General features: G+C 38.7%; 1 protein-coding gene across 8 annotated transcripts in view; it reads left to right on the forward strand.

Moving 5' to 3' along the window:
* The window catches only part of PRKAG2 (protein kinase AMP-activated non-catalytic subunit gamma 2), a 230,471-nt gene that overhangs the window by 183,875 nt on the left and 22,965 nt on the right, over positions 1-23,631 (forward strand). For all 8 annotated transcript variants that reach the window (XM_076331958.1, XM_076331960.1, XM_076331964.1 and 5 more), the window contains one exon: positions 12,861-12,970. In XM_076331958.1, coding sequence (XP_076188073.1) covers positions 12,861-12,970 — 110 coding nt within the window. The remainder of the gene's footprint in view (positions 1-12,860; positions 12,971-23,631) is intronic.

Genomic DNA, 23,631 nt, shown 5'->3' on the forward strand with positions numbered 1-23,631 from the left:
TAACTTTTTTTGACAATATTATTTTGCTTTTCTCAGTATATTGTGGCTGAGTATTTAGTTCTGACACTGGGCATTTTAAGAAACAGAATCAAACTTCCTTTTTTTTCTACCATTCCCTTACACTGTGGTATTCTTTTCTGCTGCTTAGTTTGTTTGATGAATTTCTACTGATGCAAAGACACAGAGGAAGAAGATATTTGAGGTGCTGGAAAAGGGAGCAAACTGGGATAGGTGTAGAAAAGTGCCATTCATGAGACCAGGAATATAGAACTTGCATTAAAGGAGGAAACAAAAAGTCTTTGCTCATTTAGTAAAAGGAAAGCCAAGAAGGGATGTGTAACACTGTACGTATGAAAACATCCTGTAAGGGGTGGGAAGGGGGTAAACACCAAGGAGGAAAATTAACTGAAGAACAACATTGGCACAAGAACAAATGGATATAAACTCTTCCTGTATAAGCTTTGAAACAGTATTCTAACTTCCAGCATAATTACTATAGGAGTGAGTTTGTAGGATAGACTTCTAATGCTTTGAATCACTTCAGGATGGAGTGGGATCACTCTGTGAAAGGGATTGTGTGGTTGCCATTAATAGAAGACTGAATGCCATAGTGCAGAACATGAATGCTTTGCTCCTCACAAGCAGTTGCATGTATCCCTCCTGCCATAGTCTTGCTTGAACTCCACAGTATTTTTGAGTTAGTTCCTTTAACAGGAAAAAAAACCCCAAACCCAAAAAACAACAACAACAAAAACCCAAAAACACACCAACAAAAAAAAAAAAAAGGCAAAAAACCCAAAGAAACCCAGTGGTGCTCTGTATGGACATCATATGAGTTCAGAGGAAGATCAGCTTTGGGTGAAGTTGCAGTTTTTCTGTGGTATAGAGAATGGATAAATAGAACTTCTAAACTAGGTTCCAGAAAACTGTATCCAAACAGACTGTATTAAATGCATGTTGGAACTCGCCTACTTTAGTTAGAAAACTGCTAATTCTTTTTCTGTATAGCTTCAAGCTACACTTGCCATTAGGTAAATCTCTTAATTGGTATACTGAAACAAAACACTTCATAATCTATTAAAGTGTGCATACAGATTCATAAATTCTAATAAGAAATAGCAATAATAGCTATTTAGAAAATGTTGGCATGCATAGGGAGGGAAGGAAAAGAAATGTGTAAGGGGTGACTAGAGAGAAATGAAAATGTGAGCATTGAATTACTAAAAGCTTCAAGTTAAGATATTTTAAGTAGTCATTCAGGATTTGAGACCAACAGTTTGTTAGACCTGACAAAACTGTTTCTCCAGCAAACATAGTCCAAAGTCCTTAAGAGTTAAACCTAAAAATTTATTTATTCCTTAAAGCATTATATAAATGATGCTTTGCGTTTAGATTATTAGTCTTCAGTGGAAGATCTAAAGATTAGGTACTTGCCCTGTTCAGTAAGGATACGACTGTGGCTTGTGAAGATGCTGTGTACTCATTTTGAAAATGCTTGTCTTGTGAATAATGCTTTGGTTAAGCCTGCTTGTTTAGGTTTGATCTTCAACTAATTCCAAAAAGACTTAAATGGCTATCTCTTTTCTAAAGTGTGTGCAAACTGTGTATGTAATAGGACTTATGCTTGCTTTAAAGAAATAGCAAAAGTTCAAATTGTTTACCAGTCTTCCAGTATAGATACTAAGGATGCAGGCTGGTTTATTCTTTCATTAATTGCATACCTTAAACCTTCCTTGAATTCAACTCTCCAGCGTATGGTTGCTGATACTAATATTCAGAGGCTTAATACCATTTTTAGTTTCTTGTGTTTTGTGGCCTGCATCTCGCAATCTTGAAGAGCATGCCTGCATTCCAGACAGGCGACATCTTAAATTAATCTTTGTTTGGGATGCCTAGGGAAAAATCATAGTGTTTCTTGTCAAGAGAAGATCTTGAACATGTTTTAGAAAATTCTTCAGGTCCACTTATTCTTTATTGTGGTGAAAAATCTTAGAAGCATTATTAGGTTGCAGGCTGAAGTTGCTACCTCTATTCACAAAACCACAGTGATGTAGCTTTCATCAAAGTACCAATCTTTAACTTTGACCAAAAGTTGATTTAAGTGATAGTGGGCTGTTTCAAAAGTATTCAGTCCGACTTATGATACTGTTTACCAGTTAGTTCCTAAACAAGGCAGCTCTTGCTTGTAAACAAATAAGTTTCTCTGCCTGCCTGGACAAGAAACTTCAGTTACTATGATTAGCTCTGGAATGTGAAGTTTCTTAAGCTGCTCATCACTTTCTTGTCTGCCTCAAATCTCACTTAATCATTTGCTTATCCACACTGCCAGTGGAGAGCTACAGTAAAGAAGTATTAACTTCTCAGCCTATTTACCAGGACTTACTAACTCCAAAAATGAGAAACAAAATTCAGTGCAGGAGTTTGAAGTTTGCTATGAATACAAGAAAGATTGAAACACAATCTGAATCTTTAATTTTTCAGGCAGCTATTTGTATTAGTTTTCTCTTAGAAGTCTTAGCTACTACTGAAGTTTGAAGAAGTGGAGATATTTAAGCCTCAAAACCGGAAAAGTGGGTCTTTTGAAGTATTCTCAGGAGCTAATAATCTTTTTTGTTCTTCACTAAAGCAGGATGTGCTTATGCCATTGCGGACACTTGTCTCATTCTATGTTTAGGACCTTTAAGGAAGGAGACTGTACAATGTCCTGACGTTGCTTTGTTCCGCTAACCAGCTTCTGGAATGCGTTAATAGCTCTCTAACAGCTGGGGTGGTTTTTTTGTTTGCTTGTTATTTCTTTTGAGCAAACTGTGCTGTTTCTTCCCTACTTATGCTATAGCAAATCAAATTAATAAGAGGGTAGCTCTTTCTCAGTAGTAGTGATATTTAGTCACTCCTCTAATTTGCACTTAGCCAATTGAGTGTTCCTTTCAGATTCTGGTATTCTCTGAAAGATTGTATTAACTCCAAACTACTTATGAATTTGGTTTGAAGATATTATGAGGTTTAAAGTCTTCCAACCATTTCTAACTTTTACTGCAAACTCTTTGAAGCATGTTTTGTTCCTGTTTTGAAGATAACTAAGGAAAATGCTGAATAAAATGAAGCCCCGATCTTCTGAGACTCTCTTGCAATGTTTTCCCTGTGAAATGCCAAGCTACTGGTAAAAGCTCTTCCAGAGTGACTTGTAGAAAATTAGACATGTAGTATGAACTTGCATGCTATTCTGCACTAGCTGATTTGCATAAGGTGGACCTTGCAAATGTTCCAACTTTGAGAAGAGTTTGAACTGGAGTTCATATCTTCTTGAAAACACATAGTTGTCATCTGGTCTTGCAAACCCACTGAAAAAAAAAAATCCTACTAGTTTTGCTGCAGCTGGGATTACTTGTTAGGCAGCTACCTTGTGGTGATTCTGCCTTATCTTTTCCACATGTGGTAGTATCGAAGCTTGCTTTGAAATCAGTGTCTCAAGTGTACTGTGATTTTTTTTTTTTAAATTATTTTGTGTCTGCCCTCTTTTTTTCATCCACTTGATCATTCTATCCTGAGTAAAAACTGATTAGACTGAACTGTTCTTGACACAACCATATTGGCTTTCTTCTTTGCTTTTGATGAGCTTCTTTTGTAGGTGCTTACAAATACACCAGGTTTAATAACTTGCTTCGATACGTACCTAAGAATTCTGACTTGTTTTGAATTTGTTTGGCTCTCCTTTTGACTGGTACTGTATCTTCTCCTTCATGAACTTGCAGAGTTCAGGAATGGTTGTTTTTAACTAGGGTGGCTCCTGTTTACATACGTAATAACCTGCTGTCTCTGCATCAAGCAGCTCCTTGTGACAAAGAGAGAAAACATCTCAATTACCTTAATGATCTAAAGTGACTGAACAGTTGCACAAACTCTAGAATTCAAAAGGCATACTAAAAGGTGTGCAAAAAAAAAAAGGTGTAGATGCAAGCAAATCCTGAATGTTATGTTCAAAAGTGTCTTAAGCAATTACAAATATAATTCTTGAACTGGAATGTTTTAACATGTGTTACAGTTTCTTTTAGCTTGTCACTGTTATTAGAAATGATTAACCTTTTTCTGAAGACTCAACCAACAAGACAGTATGCACTTCTCTATTCGTTTTTATTTACATTTGTCAGTGTACCTATTTTCCCTTTTTATTTTGTATACCTCTAGACCCTCTTCCTATTTGTAGGATGAGATACAGTTAGCAGGGTGGAGCTTACTTACTCTAATGTTGTCCCTGTGTGCTCATGCTTCTTTTTAAAAATCCTATTCTTCCTGTCACGTCATATATTCATGCTGTAATATGTAATTGGATTCATCTTGGATCACTGAAGAAGGTTCTGATACTGATCTCTAGATACACTTCCTATCACTTCTTTGTATCAGAGTATATTACATCTGTAAACTTAACTGTGATCTTTCTTTAGCTGCCAGCTCATGCATTCCTTTAGATTGGGGTGGGAAATGTTCAATCCGCAACATCCATATCATATAGCCTGTGGCTGCGTGAATAATGCTACCATGTAACTTTAGTGTGTGGTCTGCCAGGATATTTTAAAGCTCTCTGCAGCTTTCAGAAAGAAAAAAAAAAAACAACCAACCAACCTTGTCTCTGTCACTACATCCTCTCTTTTTAGTTCCTTGCATTTGAAATCCTTTCAGCTTATGATGGAATAGTCAATTCCTATCACTGTCATCATATTACTTCCTATGTATTAGACTTTAAATCTGTTTGTTTTTTTTCCCCTCTAAAATTGGAAGTAGTCCTTTGCTAGCTGTAGTTGCCATCTCTGCAGCAAAGTTGTGCCGAGCATGTTCTAAAAACTTAATGATGATTTATCTCCTGCCACTTAGAGTAGGCATCCTTGTAACCATCTCTTCCCACTTTTTCCATCTTTTTTTACCACTCAGTCTTATCCTGTGACTGATTACATGGGTGGTTATTTTGGTGGTGGTTTTTTTTTTTTTTTCCCCTGAGAGAAGTTTCGTCTTGAATAAACAGAAATCAAATGATATAGTACAACATCACTTCTTTTTTCTGTACTTGCCCTTCTTAAACTATGTTAGTATTCTTCTCCTACCAAGTCTGACATTGATTCAGCTTCTGGTGTCTTGTTTCTTGTCCACTGTTTTCAGTGTTCTTGGCTCTTTAGCAAGCTCAGCAGACTGAAAAGTCATGCCCTCTTACTGCATTATTCTGTGACAAAATTGCAGTTTCTTGTTCTTCTCTCCCAGTCCATCAGTTCCCATGCTTTTCACAGGATATACCATGTAAATTTTAATTTGTCTGTGTATCATTCAAACCTATCTAACAAATTAGTCATATTTCTCTTATAGAAGGTAGGTTGAAGTAAAGCTGTTGCTCATGATCACAGCAACATACTGCACACGGCGTAGTACTGGATTCCTTTTTGGAATCTGTTCCTGTCTGTCCTTTAGCTGAGGAATGCTGATAAAATCATACCTGAACAATTGATTCCTGGAACGTTGTTCTTGAAACCACACTTCTTCATTCAGATGCCTCCATTTCCCTTAAAAGTCATGTTTCGGGGGCTGTCGGTGAGCTTGTAGAGACAGCTGAGGAATAGTTTGTGGTTCTTACTATGTGGTGTCACTGTTGCTCTTGGAGTGGATTAACTATATCCATTCTAGATGGTTTTTCAGATCTATTAGAGGTGTTGTGTTAATGACTTACACTAGAACTACTACCATCTCCTGCATTGTGAAAGTTGTGGGAGAGGTTATCAAGGATACTAAGGAACTCATTCAGTAAGTTCAGACTGGGGGCGAACAGAAACTTTATAGCCAGTTTTGGTGACAACTTTCAGATAAAAATGCAGGCAGAAGAACAATTTACAAGGTTAATGACATCTTTTTACCTATTGTATACTCTGCCAAGGGTTATCTATAACAGTAGGGAGAGAGGGTAACTTGCGTTGGCTTATTTGATTAGTCACCCTGGTGTCTTCTGGCACCATTTGACATAGCTAAGCTGATCTAATGGCTAGCTGCCACAGCAAGGATGGTGTCCTTGTACTGCATAGCTTCTAGTGTAAGGAAAGGGCAGGAATAATCTGCTTGCCATATGGCTAGATATGGGAGCTGAATAGACCTAAAACTGGCACTATCAGGAAGCCGATAACTTGTGACAAATTCAGCTTTTCCAGCCAACTTGTGGAACAGTTTTGTATAAATCCAGAAGCAGTGTGAGGGAGGGAATGGAACCACACAGCCAGTGGAAAGGGATCAGCAGCTGCTGCTACTATGCTGTGCTACTGTTTATGCTGCTGTGGAGCCACATCTTTAGACCTGGCCTTTGAAAAGGTAGAGTTATTCTGTATTTGCTGACAAAGGAGTGTTGGCTAGGGATGTGAAAAATTTATCTTTTAAATTGCAGCTTAAGCCAGATGTACATGAACAACTCTCCAATTCCTCTTTTCACTGTGATGATATGTGTTTGTCTAAGTTGGGGTTTTATTTCTACGTTAACAAAAGAATTATTTTACTTGATTAAGTGATATGAGAGAATAGTGTAGAGTGCTTTTGTTGCTATAATGCTTCTTTTAGTAAAGTTTATCAGCATAATTATACCAATAAATTTCACCTAATGTATTGCTGTTGGATCAGTTCTGTAGTAAACACTGGGATGAAAAATATCTTTTGTCTCTAACTAACACTTTAACTCTAGCATCTGAAGTGTCATATTCAACATATTACTTGGCTTTTTTAAAACAGGAGTGTGAGTTGGAGTAACCTAAAGTACAGATATGTATGTGTGCAGTAACTGAAAAGAAAATGTTTTCTCTAGTAACTAGGTTATTTAGTACACGTGAGAATATCACAAAAGTACGTTTCTACTCCCTTCCCCGTTTCCCATTATCCACCATCTGAACTGGCTGAGGGGAGATAGTTATGCTAATAGTAGTCAAGCTGAAGAGTGTAGTGTTGAGTGCTGGGAGTGCTTAGCTCCTGCCGCTGTGAGAAAACTCCAAGCTTTTAAAGTTGCATAGTTTCCCAGGCTGATTCTGATTAAAAATCAGGGGGGATGGTGGAATTATTGTGTACATAGGTGGTTTCTGTCTTCCTCTAAGTTGTTCACCTAGCTAGACAGTATGTTAAAAAAAAAAAAACCAACAACAAAAAAGCCCTCAGCTGCTACTGGCTGTTTTTTCTCTGCTTTTTAAAGGGCTTTTAAAATTTGGTAGTTAATTTCATAGTAAACTTAGAAATGTCAGTTATACAAACAGTTGTTTAGGTCTGTGAGAAGGGTTCTTTGCGTTCTTCAGATGTTTGAGAATTGCTAGAGCTACCAGCTCTCAATCTAACCATGAGGAGCAGGGGTGCTATAGAGACCTGCAGTGGCATGATTGTGGTCTGTAGTGGAATTTACTCTTTAAAGCAGATGAGAGAAAACAGTCTCTGTGGAAAACCATGTCTTCCTTTCAAATGTTCCTGGAGCCACAGACTAAACTTGAAATGTGACTGGATACCAGTGCAGAAATACAAGGAGCATAATACAGCTATAATAGAAAATATAATGGGAAAGGTCATGATTTTGTATTGTTGAAATTAGGAAGCACGTATGGTCCAGGATCTCATTGTTGGGCCAGCTCAGTATGCATATAGCACAGAAATACAGCCTGTGGTTTGCAGTAAACACTTCTGAGGAACTTTCTATAGGTTTTTATGTTGCAGTATTTGGAAGCTTTTCAATATGTGTTGACCATATGTTTTACTTCATGTTCCTGTTCTCCATCTGCAGGCGCTTCCTTTTTTCTCTCTTTTTCTTCTTTTGAAGGCCTTGAAATTCTGAGGGGAAAGCTACAGTAGAAAAATGCCCTGCATGGTGGCAAAGGTATGAGTGGAACTGAAGGTATCTGTTCAGTAGGTCTTTGAGGAAACGGCTTCAGTAATGCTGCAGAAGTTTCCCTTTCATTTTATGAGGAGTATTCAGATGATAGCTCTACCTTAGAGCTCTCTAAATAGACAATTATACTTAGTACCAAGTCCCATTGCAATCTCTGAGTCAGTATTGCTGAATAATCTGTTTTTTTTTAAAAAAAAAAAGCGGTGATGTTTTTGTAAATAATATTTACTGCCTGAAATAAAAAGTTAAAGCATGTCTCGTGTTACAGTGAAGGGTGGGAGAAAGGAAGGGAGTAAAAATCATTTGGTCTTAAGTGAATAAGATTGGGCAGTTTAGTGGCAAATATACCACTCTTTACAGGATCTCTACCAGTAGGAATAAATAAAATGCTGATGCACAGAGAGAATTTACTCTGTAAAAGGCTGTATGACAAGGCTCTCAACTTCAGGTGTTAAACTGTCAAAAAATCTTGTAACCTTTCAGGTGACTTCTGTTTGTGCTCTATTAAAAATTGCAGAAAACAGCACTGGGGATTTTTTTTTTTTGCCTTCACCTATGACTTGGGGAGAGGGGGTGCACATGGAGAATGTCCGCTTGCAAAATAACTTTCAGATGAATCTTCAAGAAATAAGCTTTCATGAGAGAACAGCCACATGGAAATGCACATTCAACTACTTATTAGTGGACTCTTCTCCTCCCCTGATCCTGCTCTAGATTAAGATGCCTCCTGCTGGGAATCTGCTCTGTCTGTGAGCCAACTAACTTCCAGATCATGAGCTGTAGAAAGCTGAGGTTTGGCTGGAGGCAGTGTCCTAAGTCTTGGTCTAGACTTAAGCTAAGGTCCAGCAAATGTGCTCCGTAAGACTTATCTGCAGCTGCCTTGCCAGGGCAATTGTAATCATCTAGTGCCTTTCCATCTTCCCACTCCTTGCAAGAGTTGTTGCAGAAGCAATATCAGAAAGGCATACATCGGGCATCTGACCAAGGGAGAAGGAATACAATTGACAGGAATGTCAAGGACAGGCAGTGCTTAGCACAGTTGTGACTCCAGTTCAGCTTCCGATAAGGAGGACTCGCTTAGGAGGTCCCTGATCTAAGCAGTTGGGCTGTAGCATGTAGTCCTTCTCCTCTGTGGCCCTTCAGTGTGACACAACTTAGGACATCTTAAGCATTAAATTAGTGTAACTGGGGTTTCTGTAAATGAGGCTGCTTTATGCAAATCTAATTTTGGATACCTCACTTCCTCAAGCAGGAGCAGAGATTTTGTGTTACCTCTTGTTCATGTAGTACACCATTGTCATATCAACATCTGAATATGTTACTGACTTTATGGTGAAAGAATGGCCAGTATATATTCATAGCTCCTGCATGTTGGGTGGATGATCTCCTATGCGGATCAGAGATGACATGCAGAGACTGAGTGAGATTTTTAAGTCAAGCTGAAAGGCATCTGTTCTTGTCCATCTGAAGGGAGTACTGCTTTGCAGGTGCTGGGTAAGACTGCAGAAGCTTAATAGTAGCCAGAAAGGACAAACATTTATCAGAAAACAAGTAAGACTGGAACTAGAAAATAAATAGGTAATAAAGTAGAAATATCCTAATGGAGATTAGGGTGTTTATATTTGATTACTTGTATTTGCGGCACAGTGGTGGTTGGATACAACCAAAAGCAGTAAGTTTGTCCTCTGGAAGGTGAGAGGAACTGTAAAGAAGACTATGCCCTGTCCACTTGTGCTCTGCAGGAAAGGCGGATGTGAGTTGCACCCCTGGGATGTGCTAAGCTTTCAGCTTGAGAGATCTTTTCTTCTTTGAGCAGCTGTATATACATAATGCACATACAATACCTGTACAAAGAATTAGGCTTTGGCACCTGTTTAGTAATCCCAAGTAGTTGAAGATGTTAGAAGGTCTTAAATATCCTTTGCAACAGACACTTGATGAAGTCATGTAGGACATATGAGTTAAATCAGTGCTGCTTATGTTTTGCATGTTTAGTTAGTAACTAATAAATTGGTGCATTATACTTATTTATAGTATAAGGATCTTCTGTAGAAATAAACCTCAGTTCTAGCTGGACAATTGGATCCTTGTTCAGATCCTGCTAGAGTTTCCTAGCTATTTATATGGGTGTTAAACAGTGCTCACAGATAGCTATCTCATGCTTCTGAATATTTTTAATTTTAACTTTCCAGTGTCAGTTTGGGAAGCAGTTGCTTTGTGGTGCCTCCTCTGAGTTGGAAGGCAGCGTAGGGTGAGATAGCACCTAACCAATCCCACGCATCCTAAGTTGGTGAGGATTGTTGAGGTCCACTTGAAATTGTGTTTGGAGAGTGGGAGTGTATGGTAAGTGAGAGGAGGGTTTATAGGCATACCTTCACTGTGCTGGTCAATACAGAGTTCTTAATTGTGGCTGCCATTAACAGCCTTACCTGATTAAATCTGGCAACATGTCCTGCTTCACTGTTACTGTGCTTGCTATTGTGATACATTAAATTTGCATAATTATTGGTAGGTTGGCAAGACTGTAGTGAGCAATTATGTGCTCTAAGAGTGTAAATTTTTTTCAGCTAAAAATAGTTGGTTGTTTTGTAGTTTATCAACTATTTGAGGTGTTCCTATGCTTGTTTCTACCTGTAGTATACTTAATTGTACATAAAGTCACGTTGTTAAGGCTACAGACTCAATAGGAAGTACAGATTCAGAATTACAATAGTAACTTCCCTGGATGTATACACTTGTAGTAGTTTCTGGGTACTTGGTGAAGGTTTTGGAGAACCTCTGTTTCAGTCAGCGTGGGAAATAGACTTGGTCTGCAGGTGATGCAGAACTGTTGGACCACTATCTTGCTTGCTGCAGCAATTGGAATGTATCTCATGAAAGAGGCAGGGGACTAAAATTGGAAGAAACTAGTTTCGTCCTGTTCTGTAGGCTGACTTGTAGTTTTTGTAGTGCTGGGGAAAGACATGACAGTGCAGTGTCAGAGAGACATACTTAATGTCTCTTATGAAGAGACATTTTACTCATGAAATACGTTCTCTAACGGTTACTGATCATGTTAGTAGCCATGATCAAGTAGTCTTATTTACTGGTGATTTGACTTACCATTTCAAGTGCAGTTCTCATTGTGTACTGTCCTGTGGAAAAAGTTGAGACTAAAGTCGATAAGGACTGATACTGCACAGAGGGACTGCACTTATGGTTGTAGAAGCAACCTTAACTTCCTAAAGACCAGAGTTCTTGGTATGTCATCTAAACGTTCTCATAATATTGTTTTCAATGCTTAGTGTCTTGTCCTCTCCCAGCTTCTAGTTTGTGTACTTAAAAAAACCCCAACAACAAAAAACAAACAAAAAACCCCCCAAAAAACCCAACAAAAAAACCCCCAACAACTCACTGTATCTCAGGGTCATTAAATTCACTTCAAACAGACAGTAGCTGTTTATGCTGTTGCAGAAGTTAGAGGATGATAAGATGTTAGTATGTTATGGAGTTATATAAAGGTTTCTCTGTCCCAAACTACGCTTTTTAACCTCTTCTATACATGCCCTTGCTGAGTCAGTACCAGTTCCCCTTTGGGATCATCTCATAAAGGTTGCTTCCCACCAGCATTGTCCAAGTCTGTCTGCCTAGTCCTTTCCCTATCAGTTTGCTCACGTGGTTTCCTAATCTCTTATCAATTTTTCCTAGCTCTTGCTATTTTCACTTCTGGTCCTGACCTTTATAGGAACATAAATCCAACAAATTATTTTCTTTTCTCCTTCTGCTTTCTCCCAGTTAGACTCTCTCTTCTGTATTCCTATGGAACTTCTATTTCACATTGCTTGTGTTTCAGTGGGGAAAAGGCTTTTTTTAAAAGAATAATGAGAGTTGGAGATGAAGGACTTGCTTAGTACGTAGAAGAGACTGCCTGTATCCTAGAGGAGCCACTTGCAGGGGAGGTCCAGCTTTGATTCTGTAGAATTGGACTAAAGAACCTGTGCTGAGCCACTCTGTGGAAGTGACGAATAATTTGTCTAGTGCTAGATGATTGATTTTGAGCAAATCTAGCAAACAAGGATTTTGAGGTTTTTAGCTTCCTAATATGAAGTTCTTCAATGATCAGTAGGTATTTCGAGGTTTTTTGTTTGTTTTCTTTTTTGTCCACTCTTCAAAAGTTTAACATGTGACCAAGTTTCTGTGCATTATTACAGGGTCTAAAGGGTGCATATCTGATGGAGGAGTTAACCTTGACCAAGTTCTAGGTACCTGCTGTAAAGAATGGAGGGCCAAACTGCTTTTTGAAAAAAAAAAAGTTAACATACCTGAGCATATCTGAAGAATGTATGCTTATGCATCTAAACTCTGAGAAATTGAAAGTAAATTTAAATTCACATGGACTGGATTGCATGTCCTTGCTACAGACATGCCACACTAAAAACACTCCAGCCAAGTGGATCCTGTTTTTATAAATAAAATGTTGGATTCGTGATGCTGTATGTGAAGTAGGCTGAAGAGAATGGAACCAATTACATAACTTGCCTGCTGCCTCTTTAGAAAATACAAAATTACTATGTGAAAAGTGGACTGGACAGAGATGAGATTGGAGAAATATTATTTAAGGAGCTTGAGTTAGTCAAGCCTGACAGTACTTAAGCTTTAAACTGGCTTCCTCTGTACGTAACTAGAGTTCAGATGCATATTCCAATAGTTTGCTGTTAGAAAAACAAGATTTTTTTTTTTAATATAACTCTTCAGTACGGAAGTCCTTTCTCATGAAGGAAGAACAATGCATTTTGTCTTTGTTCTATTTAATTTGGAAGGAAAGATGAGTCTGAAATGCAAAGTGCAAAACTATGACTGTCTGTCCAGATCTGAAAGTGTGAATTTGAGTTTTGCTTTAGGGTTGTCCTTCTGCAGTGGTGTTCAGTTGATTTGGCATGTTTTTTACTTTTTTTTTTAAGGTTACTTAAATAAAACAACATAATGTTTTTACTTACAGCACTTGAAGAATCGGAAAGTGACATTTATGTGCGATTCATGAGGTCACACAAGTGTTATGACATTGTTCCAACAAGCTCTAAGCTTGTTGTTTTCGACACTACGCTACAAGTGAGTATTCTCCTTTCAGTCTGCCTTTGCTTGTAGTTCATTTTTTTAAATGAGTGTTTCCTGAGTGTTAAATGAAATTTGATCTCTTGAAGAGAAGTTCTCCCATAATGCTGTGCTTTGACTGTACAAACCCATGTTGTTTCAACTGTATCTTTCATGTTATACTAGAGGAGGAGCTGGGGGAAGACTTCCTAGCAGAACAGAAAGAGAGGATATAATTTGTTCTACAGTTGGAATCACTATCTAAAGAACTTTCAGACGAGCCCAAACTTATATTGGCTTCTTCATGGCTATCAGAATTTACAAAAAGACATTTTATGTAAAGATCCCTGTGCAATAGATAAAGAGTATCCAGGTGTTTTGAGCCTGTTCTGGCTATATTGGTAAGACAATTTAGGACTAAAATGGATGGCTTAATTATGCAAATTATTACATTCTCCAGAAAATTTTTGTTTTCAGTTTCTCATTTTGCTTTTAATCAGTAAATCATCTGCTAGACTCTTGGCTCTGTCTGAAGAGTTTGTTTGCCAAAAGAAGGCATTAGCTGCCTGCTATAGAAACAGACTAATCTGTTCTGCAGTGTGGTAGAAAGCTGTGGCTTTCTCTGTTTCCTGGATTTTACAATTGGTGTTTTTTGGCTTGCTTTGGTTTTTGTTTGTTTCGGTGTGTTTTTCCTTTTAAAGATGGTCCAATTCTGGCTTAACTAAGCCCATTAACTAATTTTGGTCTGGAATGTACTGCTCAATTAGACTTCAGCTTTCCACGGTCAGAGGCAACCATGTAATAGATACTTAGTCCCAAAATGTTTGTAGAACCATCTTGCGTATCAGATAATTGTATGTAATGCTAGATTGAGTGCTGTGATCTAAAAGGTGGAAAGCCTACATTGCACAACAAGGCAAAGTAATGGGGTGGATCAAGAGCACTGCACACGTATTAGTCTGTTTGTACAATGACCAACAGCATCCTCCTTGAGTTCTGCAGCATGGCTAAAAGTACTGGAGCTTCAGTTACTGCTCAGTACAAAAAAAACAACTTTGTAACTTCAGCACTGGACTTCTTCGATTATCCAGGCATCTTGCTAGTGAGGTAGTTTCCTTCATCTCTTGACTCTGTTTAGACTCTGAGCATACTGTGGTTTCAACGTGTTGGGTCTGATACCTTGGCTGAGTCCTTAAAGGTAAGTATCTTATCCAGTACTAGTATTATGTTAAAACTTGAGCAGGGCTGTAGTTAAGATTCTGCCCATGTGCCAAAGGACCTCCTGCTGCTAACTGATCTGGTAGCCAAGAAGGCAATGCTGAATGTAACAGTTGGTCACCAGTGTCTTATGTCAGATTATTTCCTCCTTTACCCAGAAAGCCAGACTTCTACTGGAAACTTTTTATCCTTAAGCACCTTGGTATCAATGGAACAGTCACTTTTGTTTCCCCAGGATTCTTCCATGTGCTTTACTGGATTTTGTAGTGAGAAGACACCTGCTCTGTGATTAGAGATGGAGAAAGGTAGCCTGTAGTCTTAGAGGAAGAGCTTTCAAGCACACAAACATCAGTCCTACAGAGTTTAAATGTTCATGTTGTTGATTTTCTTTATATATTCCCCTTCTTGACTGTTTTGATACAGTCTTTCAACTGCATCTGCTCTTGCATTTCACCAGTCACATGGACTCTGTGCAAGCACTGTAAGCTCTAAGGAAGAGTATCTGTTATGTTTAGATATAATGCTAATGAGTACTTTTTGCCACATTCCTTTTCAGAGATTTCTTTCTCTGTCTCTCAGAAGCTTGCTTCTTTGGGAGGTTGATTGTGTTTACTTTTTCACTGTCTCAGAGGGAAAAAGTTCTGCACTTTTTCGTTTCTTCTGCCCAAAAGAGAGAATGACTGTCAACTCTGGACTAAAGAACTCAGACTCCTTTGACCTGAAAGGTCAAATTTGGGATGGTAGTGTTTACTGTCACTCTCTCAGCTCTTCTCAAAGACTATTGGCTTCCTTTTGATTCCTGGGGATATTTATTCTCACACTATGAGATAATCTGTTGGGAGTTGGTACCTGCAGCTTGTTGGCATGACCCACAACCTGTTCAGTTCTCAGCTGTCAGTGGTCACCTGGGACAAAGGCTTGAGCTTGGTCACTGTTGCAATTGGAAAGATGAATTCTCTTTATTCTGGTGAACCAGTTAATCTTGGGGCCCTTGGGGCAGGTCACCCATTCCTTTTGGATTCCCCAGATCTCTTGATGAGTTACATAAAATCATGCCAGATACCAGTTTTCATTGCTGGAGCTGTGTTGAGATAATGCTATTAATGTAAAGAAGTTAGTTTCATTTCCAGTTGGTGAGCCAGTGTGAGGTAATAACGTGGAGAAGCAGAGTGTGAGTGAATGAACCTTGTGAATTTTCACCATAAAGGAAAACAGGGAACTTCATGGTAATGGAAAAACTTTCACCAACACTCCACCAAAATCCCTGTCTTATTTGGGATCTCTAATGATGGTCATGGATTACAACTGGAGAAGAACAAGGCATGCCTTGGTCTATGATCATGGGGTCATATTCTCAGTCTGCTTCTCCAGGTATTTGGAAGCAGTGGTGGTAGAAGGGGAGTCTGTAGTTATTCATTCAGACCCTAGTATATGACAAATGTGAACCATGTCTTGAACCTCAGTTACTGGTGAGGAACGTTTTTTATTTTCTCCAAATTACATTTTTTGGACTTTGCACCATTACATTTAATCCCAGTTGCATTACTCTTAATTTATAAAGTCATAATATTATTGTAAAGCAGTAGTCCTCTTCCAGCATTGGCACTGTCTTCCAACTTCGCAGGTTTTGCAAAACTGGTAAATTACAGGGTTATTTAAGAAAATATTAAACAGGTTGATCTGAATGCTCATCCTGGGCTATACTGCTAGGAGGTCTTCTAAATACTTCTCTTCAGTATTTCGCTTTGTAGTTCTTTACCTAGCACCTTGTATTAATGTTCCACCTTCAGTATCTTCAAAACACGTTATATTTCTTCAGCTTGATCAGTGTGGCTGGTGCACATACATGTGCCTGGAATATGAAAATAGAATAGCTTTTTTTTAAACAGCTAAATAAGTACATGGTGGAGAATGTACCTAGTAAGGGTAGACAAACAAAAATGTTCTTTGTGTTTTAATTTTTAATATATATGTTACTTATTTTCCAGTACCTCAGGACTTTGTATCGGTTCTTATTTTGAAAATGTAGTACGCAGCTTTGAAACATTCAGTGTCCATGAATCCTCTCAAACTGAGAGGATTTTGCAGATATTTGTCTTTCCTGGATCTGTTTCACCCCTACCCAAATCAATGTTACTCCTAATTTAAAAAACAATCAAACAAAAAAGCTTGGTGCCTTGAAAAAGTTCTCCAAAGATTTGAATTCAGGTTTTTAATAATGCTAGAGCTAAACCAGAATATGTAAGAGCTCACTTTTTGCCTCTCTTAGTATAAGCTAGTAGCAATCAATGGAAGAAGAAGGAAAAATGGGGCTGCGTTGTGTTCTAATGGCATCCTTTGAAAGATTCTGCTGCTGGATTTTTATTTGCGTTGGATTTTTATTTGACTACAGTATCCCATCTCCCTCTACTGGTCAGCAATCACAGCGCACATCACGTGTTTCTACCCTGGAAAATTATTCATGAGCTACTGTGGAAAGTATTCTAAAACTGTTGTTAGCTGTGGGAAAACTGGAGATGTTAACGTATATAATGTGGCGCAAGTCATACCTCTGAAGCAACATCTATTCATAAAAGTAAATATTTACTCTCAATGTCTTTGAGGGATTTAGTGTAAAGATTTGTAAGGAATCTTGTTTTAACCCTGAGTAAGAGAGGAGATGGTAAGGTGCCATTACATTGGAAACAGAAAGAAGGCCTTAAGTAGCAGAAATAGTAGCTAATAAAGAGCAGGAACGGGCTGACAGTCTCTTCAGTCCTGCTTATTTGTCAGTCAGAAGGCATGGGGTCTCTTGATTCCAGCAGCTACCAAACATCTTGCTGCTTCTAGTGCTAGCACACCAGTCTGGTCTTGCATGTCAAGAATACACCTGTGCAACTGGCACCTACACTTGGCTGTTGTGAAAGCAGTGGTATATCTCATGCACCTCCGTTAGGCATCGGAGCATATGGTAAGGGAGAACTGTGCTGTGCTTCAGCTGGAGAATGTGTCACTTGGCACAGACTCGAGCAACATCTATACTAAATAAATAAAATGTGCTGAGCCAAGGTCTGTTTACCTGCCTGAGGCCAACTGGCACAGCTCAGTTTGACCTTAGTATAGCTTAGCTTATATTTCCCCCAAAACAGAGTACATCTAGTCTGCCTACCTGAAATGGTCCCTAGCCTACTGAACCCTGAGAAGCGGCAGATATTGTCTGGGAGAGTGCTAGCTTGCACAGTTCTCTTGATTTAGACTGACAGTGGACTGTTCTTTCACCCTTTTAGTTTACTAATACAGATGTAGCCCGTAAGTAGTTGCTCCTCATAAACATTTATAGAATCATATTGAACTCCACTTCAGTGCTGTGGCTTTCCCCTGCCTGTGACCCATGAATACTCCTTGTTCGTGACAAGCTTCAGCCTTTTGCTTTTCCCAGAGAAGATGCTATCTTTGCTTGACGCATATTAAAGAAACATTAAAGTCTGATCTGACCAGGAAGGGAGTCAGGAGACAATTAGATGTTATGAGCTATCCTGTGAAGTTTGGAAATTTGACTCTGTGGATGGTGGGGTAACCGGGCAAGTTGCAACAGTGTGCAGCTCACAGTGGATAAACTGTCTTTCTAATCTCTTGCACATCTCCCAGGATGCAAACAATAGGAGAACAAATGCTTCACAGCCCCTTTGAGGAGGTTAGGAGGGTTGTCCCCTGAATGGCTACTCTGTGAATGAGCATTCATTGATTGTTCTTCTTTATTCTAATTATTCAATAAATGGATTCAGATTATCTTTATAAGAGACTTCAGGGAAACACTGAGCTGAATGCAGATTTACTGGTTACCAGCTTGTGTCTTCGGCACAGTATTTGAGTACTCTACAAGTGTTAATGCATTTAATGTGGCAATGATCTGGGGAAATAAGGTGACACCCAGATCTGCCTTTACTTTCTGTTTGTTGGTTTTAACTTGTATCAGGTACATACAGTGACACAGCATTCTCATCTTTTCCTTTGAAACTGATATTAATGCTTTGAAGGAAAACAGGAATTACAGTAATTCCTGTATTAAATTCAAATGTCAACAAAATATAGCACTTTGGTCACATTCTATCAGTCGGATTACTTTTCTCTAGTAGTACTAACATCATCTACTACTGTGATTTCACTGTTTTCCTTGTTACTGTTACATTTGACCTTTTGATGTTTTCTTTAGAGACCAATGCATTTACCCCCCCATCCTGAACTCCATTTGAAATGTTAAGGGAAATGGCTCTTACCTAGCTTATAGCAGTCTCTGAAGCTTAGCTCTATAAGCTTACTTAAGGCCAGATTTTTGACTGGCCTTCAAACAAATTTATTATTTAATTTGTTTTGACTTTGCCTAGCCTATATAAAGATGAGAAGGATTAGCTTATTTTGTAGCACAGAGCAATTAACCCTCCAAGAGGAAAGTAAAAGGTAAGTATAAGACAGGGATTTCCCGCTCCATATCAAGCAGCAATCTGCAATCCCAAGAATGGTATGTTAGCAAATGTCATGGCTGTGTCTTGTGAAGTTTGTATAAGCTCCTGTGGGGTAAAAAGCGCTATCTAACCTTTGGCTAAATGATGTTCTTAACTGTTAAAAGTAAATTTATGTTTTAATACTAAAACATATGTAGCTTTTGCTCACTGTGACCTTGAAGTTGTTCTTAAAGTATTTGTCCAGCACTTTTTCATAAACTAATAAAAATCATATTTATGTGGAAACAGTTATCAAAATAAGCTTTCAGAATCCTAAAGGCTCTTTCCTTTTATATCCTGAAGAAATCTAGGACAATTTTGTGACTTGAAGGTTAGATTATTTAACCTTTCTGTTTAATGAAATTATCTAGGTTGGTAATGGACCAGATGTTGTTATCACTAATGTAGGCTTTTGTCAGTAACTGTCAGACACTAGTAAGAGCTCAAATACTTATTTTTCTACCACATAACTAGAAAAATATTTGGAACAATCTTCTGGAAACTTCTTTAGTGCTTTAACAAGCTGGAAGTAAATATAACTTCTGCAGAGCATGCAATGGATTCCACATTAGAAGAGTGGAAGAGGATTTGTATTTCTCTTCCTTGTGCTGACTCTATTCAGTAAATGGATTTATTATCCTTGTTCCCTCCAGGTCATTCTTGACTGGGGTGTTGCCTCTCTCCAAGGTAATGAGATAGACCAGACTTCCAGTAAGAATGCTGTAGAATCTTTTGCTTCCAGAAACACAGCAGACTCTGGGTCTGTTGTCGCAACAGAGTTCTCACAGCTTTGCAAAAGGATTGACTGTCTGTTCCTTAATTGGCTTTGAGGTTTTTTCTCGTCGAAGTTGCTGAATTTAAACTAATATACTGTCTGCATTTCTGAGGAGTGTGAACACCCCTCCTTGCTTATCCGTCCTACAGAACTGTACGAGAATAATGTAATTTAGCTTCTAACTGGCATGTGGGCTGAGGCAGTTGAGCAGGCCACATAAAAGCTCCCTTCCTTGAGATCAGGCTGGAATCAGTAGCATAATATGGGAAGACTCTTGTGGGGTTTTTTTAGAGCTGTTCCTGTTGCTTGTACATAACAGGCATAGGAGCTGAATTCCTGCAGCTCTCAAAACCAATAGGAAGCATTCATTCCTGGATCTTGGAGGAAGATAATATGAGTTCATTGTACCAATTCAGTAGAAATTTTTTGGCCTACATAGGGTGTAGGTAAGGTGTTTGTGCTTGGCTGAGTGAAAGTCCTGCATCATTCTTCTTGCCTTCCCCGCCCCACCACCACTTTTTCCGGTAAGATCTTAATCTGTGAAATAATTTCTGTACCCTTCCCAATGCAGCTGGTCCCAGTGGCTCTGCCTATGAGGCTTACCTAATGTCTTACTCTTAGCCCATTGTGGCATGAAATCTAGCAGCAGAAATTCTGGCTTAAAGTGATTTTCTCCTCCCCCCCCGAAAACAGAGCTGTGCTTTTTTTTTTTTTTTTTTTTTTTTTTTTTTACCAGGGTGCTTAGGCTCCCCTCAAACAGCAGGTGGAAGTAAGTATCAGCAGAGTACTTTATTGAGATGGAATAACAGAGTTGACTGTAATCATGGACCAGTGGCTATCTAGAAGAGGTCCTGATTAAATCAGCACATGTGTGGTGTTAGAGGGAGAAGGAGAGCCCTTAGTTACTGGCTACAATATGGGCATATTGACATAGAGTATCAGTTAAGGTCTCAGTTTGGTGTCTTCAGCTGGATTGGGACTTTTTCATGTTGATATGGTGTGGGGAAGATTTCTGCACGTGGACATAGTACCTGCTCTCTGAGGAGAAATCTAGAAAATGTGCCTGCATACTTTAACTTGAGGATAAGGTTCTACCTATTATTTCTGGGGTTTGGCTTGGGCCTGAAGGGTATTACTCCATCAGCTCTTAAATTTTACTAAGTACTCTATGGCCATTAGAGGTACATCATCTACCAGGAGTGTCCACTTTCCATCTCCTGTGAATGGAGAAGAGAACTGAATTTTGATCTGGTTTCATGTAAGCTTTCCAAAATTCAACGTGAGCTAGAGGAGCTGCTTGTGGATGTTTGTTGGTTGGGGTTTTCAGATGTTAAAGCAAATGTAGCCCCTCAGTTAATAACAGGTTTGTCCAATTTTTCTCTACTTGAGGGTGTGATAAGCTAAAGGAGGAAATTTTTCTCAAGACCTGCTTGGCCCTCGCCCTAGGCAAAAGTCTTTATTGTTAAGTCCGTAAATAGCCTTTTTTTTTTTTAAAGGCATAGTCCTTCAGGGAGGAAATGCTTCTACCAAATTCATAGACCAAAGAAGAAAATAATTGGAAAATAAATTTGAATGCAACAGTCATCACGCTGAGATAGTTGGTTTTAGCTTTGCATACTGGTTTAGTCCCTCCAGACAAGCCAATTTATAAAAACACTGAACTAATATATATATATATATATATATATATGCACTACAAAAGAGGGTTTTAACTTTTCAAAATAGCTCCTTTACAGGACTGTAGTTTTCTGTAACTTAAAAAGATGTCTGGATTGGACGGTACAGCTTTATTTGAAGAAAAAAAAAAAAACAGGAATTGCAAGTTAATGTTTACTATCCTTCCCAATGTTTTGTTGGCCACTTTTTGGGAAACACAAAGACAAAGCAATTAATGATCCCCTAAAAAAGAGAGCAATTCCTGTCAGAACTTTAACTGTTTCCTGATAGTAGGTGTCATCCCTAGATTACAAGTTAGGAGAAGTGTTTTTCAGTTTCCTTTTGACCACTTGGAAAGCTGATGTGGAGATTCTCTGGAAAATTGGTCCGCCTCCCTGAAATTTCTTTGCTTCAGATCTTGTGTTTGGGAAGAACTACCTTCTCCTCAGTTGAAGGTGTTTAAAAGTCATTGCTATCTGGGTGTGAATTGCTTCAAAGCAGAAGCGCATGACATATTTGGAGAATATTTAGCTTGTACTGTTTTTGTATTATCAAGGTCACGATCATGGGATCTGGGGATGAATGCTGGAGTCCTTGATTCCAATTTAGTTCACAAAAATTTTCAGGCCATAGAAATAAATCCTTTGAAGATGATGCTGACAGTGTGGAAGAGGAGGGCTGACCAAAGAGCTTTCTGTGACAAAGTTGTATTTTCAACTTAGTATTGTGTTTTTTCTATGTTCCCAAATACTGTACCACAAGCCTCTGTTCAGGTGAAACCTCTGTTCAGGTTAGCCTTCTCCAGTGGACCATATTGCACTACCTGGGATCCGAAGACTTTCAGTAGAAGTCTTCCAGTTCTTCAGTAGAACACCTCCAGTCATTGTTGAAGAGTATTTTTCAGATAAGAAAATATTATAATTTGCTGGACCTGAGAGCGGGCTTGCACCCCATTTGACACTGTTAGTAGGACTCAAGTAGTTAGTCACTTTGTTTTGCCTCTTCACTGTCTGCGTTGTCAAACAAGTACACAAAACCAGTGATGAATTCCTTGTATGAGATCTGCCTTACAGCCTCTGATACAGAAGAAGCACTAGCTGAAATCCTAGTGATGTGAGAGAGTAGCAGGGGAGACATTATAAACCTGTCTTATTGCAGCTGGATCATCAGGCTTGCCTCTCCCTCATACGCAGTAGTTGGGACTCTTCATTTTTTTTTTTTTTTTTTCTCTCTTCGAGATCTGCCAAGATTTGGGCAGCTGGAGAACTTACCAAGCTACTTAAAGAAATACAGTCCTGTTTATGTTGCGCTAGAAACTGTTGCCCCATTCCTTGCGTTTTCATATCAAGAGCATTTGAGAGTCAGTCAGCTCATAAACACATTTAGACCAAGGGAGTAAAGCATAGGTTGCCCAGTTTTTATGTAGTACAAAGGTCACAGCAGAGGCCTGATGGTTTTCCTGTTACAACAAAGACCGGTTGTACTACTCTTGGTGGTCTTACTTGGTAAGAACTATTGAAATGCAAGTGTTTAGCCCCTGAGAGAAGTCTCGGGGTAACTTTTTCTTGTGCCGCCTTACTCTAACAGTGAGAACAGAGACTGTATTCTAGAATGACTTTGTCATATTTGCTCATATTGTGAAGATATATATGCTGTTATCCCTTGAAAATGGAAAACTTTTTCCCCTTTACAAGGCACCCGTTGAGAAGGCACTCCATGCCTTGCTGGTTCATACTTAGAGCATGTGAGTATATGGGTATATGAGTTTAACTTTCTGTGGTACTTCTTCAGCTGTTCCTTCAGCCTCCTTCAGCCTTCCTCTTGCAAATTTCTTTCAACTACATATCAAACTTTGTATTTTGTTATGCTAGGAAGGGTTATTGTTTCTCAGTGATTGCCTGAAGGGTTTGGTTTTAATACTGTGGTCCACATGTGAATTTTCTGAGGCGTGTGTTCCCTCTAAGTTTTGTAGCCCTTAAAAAAAAACAAAACAAAAACCATCATGAGATAAGACTGGGAATTTGTCAACTTATCCAGTGAAAATGACTATGAATGTTCTAGCTCACCTTTGAGCATCTATTGGGAATCAGAGATAAGTGTGTCAAGGATCGACTGGGTCTGATACTGCTTTTATGGGAGCTCTGTGCCAAAAAATAAAAGGAGCTTCTTCCTTTCTATTCTGATCTGATAAAACAGACATTTCTTGGGGTTACATTAGGGGCTTTTCAGGCAAGTAAAGCTAATGCTCTGGTGTTGGTTTATACAGTGAAAGATGAGGCAAGAGAGGTACACGTTTGTCATCATGCCCTTGGATGACAGCCATACCACAGAAGTTCTGGCAGATCTTTTAACACTGTCCACACTACTAGTCTTTTGCATCATCTTCTTGCTTGGTACTGGCATATCTGAAGGTGTTCCATAACTATATTTCTTATTTCTGTTACCTTCCAGCTTTTCCAAGTTAACTTTGGCATTGAGACAATGGTGCTGAGTTGTGTATCTTTCAGCACAGTAGCATTCTCTACTCTACTTAGCACTGACCATTTAGC

Source organism: Aptenodytes patagonicus, chromosome 2 (genome assembly GCF_965638725.1).
Source record: "Aptenodytes patagonicus chromosome 2, bAptPat1.pri.cur, whole genome shotgun sequence".
NCBI classification, from domain to species: Eukaryota; Metazoa; Chordata; class Aves; order Sphenisciformes; family Spheniscidae; genus Aptenodytes; species Aptenodytes patagonicus.